The sequence below is a fragment of the Echinops telfairi genome, unplaced genomic scaffold (assembly GCF_000313985.2).
Source record: "Echinops telfairi isolate 266 unplaced genomic scaffold, ASM31398v2 ScPeMD7_60;HRSCAF=208, whole genome shotgun sequence".
NCBI classification, from domain to species: domain Eukaryota; kingdom Metazoa; phylum Chordata; class Mammalia; order Afrosoricida; family Tenrecidae; genus Echinops; species Echinops telfairi.
In genome coordinates, this window is record NW_022103958.1 from 2,569,374 (window position 1) to 2,571,807 (window position 2,434).

The following is a 2,434-nucleotide window of genomic DNA, read 5'->3' on the forward strand; positions in this document are numbered from 1 at the left end:
TTGTGTCCAGAAGGTGAGCATCATAGAATGCCAATTCAATAGAAGAAAGTATTTTTGCATTGAGGGAGTACTTGAGTGGAGGCCCAATGTCCTTCTGTTACCTTAATACTAAACCTATAAATATATGCACATAGATCTATTTCCCCATCCTCATACATAAATATATTGCATATGTACATGCCTTTATTTAGACCTCTATAAATGCTCTTTGCCTCCTAGCTCTTTCCTCTGTTTCCTTTGACTTTCCTGGTGTTAACAAACCCAGGGACAAGGGAACAACAAGTGATCCAAATCCGTGGTGAGGAGGATGTAGGAGGCCTGGTAGGGCATGATCAAAGGTAATGTAACCAAGAGGAATTACTGAAACCCAAATGAAGATTGAGCATGATAGTGGGACAAGAGGAAAGTCTTATTCTTCAATAATGCTTGAGCTATATGGATGTCTGGTGGTTCTGTCGGGTAAGTGTAGGACAAAGTCAATCATTCAAATCCCCCAGCTTCCCTGCAGAAGAAAAATGAGAATATCTACTCCTGTAAAAATTGGAACACTTGGAAAATCTATATAAGGTCACTATTAGAATTACCCAACTGCAGTGGTCTCCTTTCATATAAAATTGGTGATTTCTTTATATATTCCATTAGAGAATGCTATTGGAAATTGGATCAGTATATCATTATATTAATAAATCACATTGGGTAGTATTGAGAAATAGAAGTAATATTTTTTTAAATGCATAAGAAAGGTAAAGAGATCTATTGAGCTAATAGAATAATGAATAGGAAATATTTTAAGCTACTTTTTGATTCCAGAAATTTCTTCTAAATATTAGTCTATTTTTTTCTCAATCTGGCAAATAGCAAACTTTCTGAAGTAACTTGTTTTATTCTCTTTTTAAATGAAATAAACTGTTCAAGTCTCATTTCTATACATTTTAGTAAAAATAAGATTACGATGTAAGCTTCATTTTATTTATTTTTTTATTTATAACAGGAAAAATGCCTGGAACTCTTTTTTAATCCTCTAGAATTTCCCCATTATATTTATACTAACCTCAAGAATAGTTTATCCTACATTTTGAGTGCCTTTACATATACAAAGAGTAGCCTTCCTAGAGCATCCCTGAACTGACTAACTACTTCATTGTGATAATCTGTTATCAATGTGTGCTGCATTAGAATTAGCAATGATATTTTCATTCTGGGTGCATATTCTTATTCTGCCTTTGATTAACTTTTTCTTCCAGAGTTTTTCTATAGCATTTTTCATCTCAGAATTTCTCAACGTGTATATCAGAGGATTCAACATAGGAGTGACCATGGTAAAAACCACAGACACAGATTTATCAATGGGAAAGTTGGAAACTGGTCGAACATATATGAAAATACAGGGGACGAAAAAGAGGACAAGCACTGTGATGTGGGAGCTACAGGTCGACAGAGCTTTGCGCCTCCCTTCCTGACTGTGAGTCTTCAGGGAGTTTAGGATGACCCCATAAGAGATTAGCAGAAGGATAAAGATGGCCATACAGATGGCTCCACCATTGAAAACCACAGTGAGGCCTACAAAGTAGGTGTCAGTGCAAGCAAGTTCCAATAAGGGGTACATGTCGCAAATGAAGTGATCGATGACATTGGGGCCACAGAAGGGGAGTCTATACACAAACAGAATTTGAACTGTAGAGTGCAAAACTCCTCCCACCCAGGCCACCATCAACCACAGGATGCAAACTTGTCGATTCATAATGGTCATGTAGTGCAGTGGCTTGCAGATGGCCACATAGCGATCATAGGCCATTGCCACCAGAAGAAAGACTTCAGCACCCCCAAATAAATGAGCTATAAAGAGCTGGCCCATGCAGGCTGGGAAGGAAATTGTCTTTTTATCACAGAGTAAGTCTGCAATCATTTTGGGGGCAATGGCAGTAGAATAAACAGCATCCATGAATGACAGATAAGCAAGGAAGAAGTACATGGGGGAGTCCAAGGAGGGACTTGCAAAAACAGTTGTGACAATCAGCAGGTTCCCCACCATTGTCACAATGTACATAAGCAAAAACAAGACAAATAATGCCTTTTGGCCTTCAGGATCCTGAATGAGTCCCAGGAGGACAAATTCTGTTACATTATTCTTCATTTACTGATAACAAGGTCTGTTTCAGTGATGGGAGCTCAGGAGAAGAACACCTGTAAAGCAATCATGAAATTATGAACCCCATTCTGAATGTATCAATTATATCATGGAGTACTTCCTCACAAGTAAGTCATCTGCAGTGGTTTATAATAATAAATATTTGGGGAAATTGACTGAATTTTTCTTGCAAAGCTGCATTATTTTTTTCCTTTGATAATTCTATTTCTTCTCAGATAATGGATTGGGCTTAATTAAATGCTCTAGGTCTAAATCTTAGTGGGTCTACTCTTCTCTGAGAAAGAC

General features: G+C 37.4%; 1 protein-coding gene across 1 annotated transcript; it reads right to left on the reverse strand.

The window, feature by feature from the left end:
- Window positions 1-1,138: 1,138 nt before the first annotated feature.
- Window positions 1,139-2,134, reverse strand: LOC101642782 (olfactory receptor 4A5-like). The gene has a single exon (XM_004708463.1). The coding sequence runs from the start codon at window positions 2,132-2,134 to the stop codon at window positions 1,139-1,141; it is 996 nt and encodes a 331-aa protein (XP_004708520.1).
- Between the last annotated feature and the right edge of the window lie 300 nt (window positions 2,135-2,434).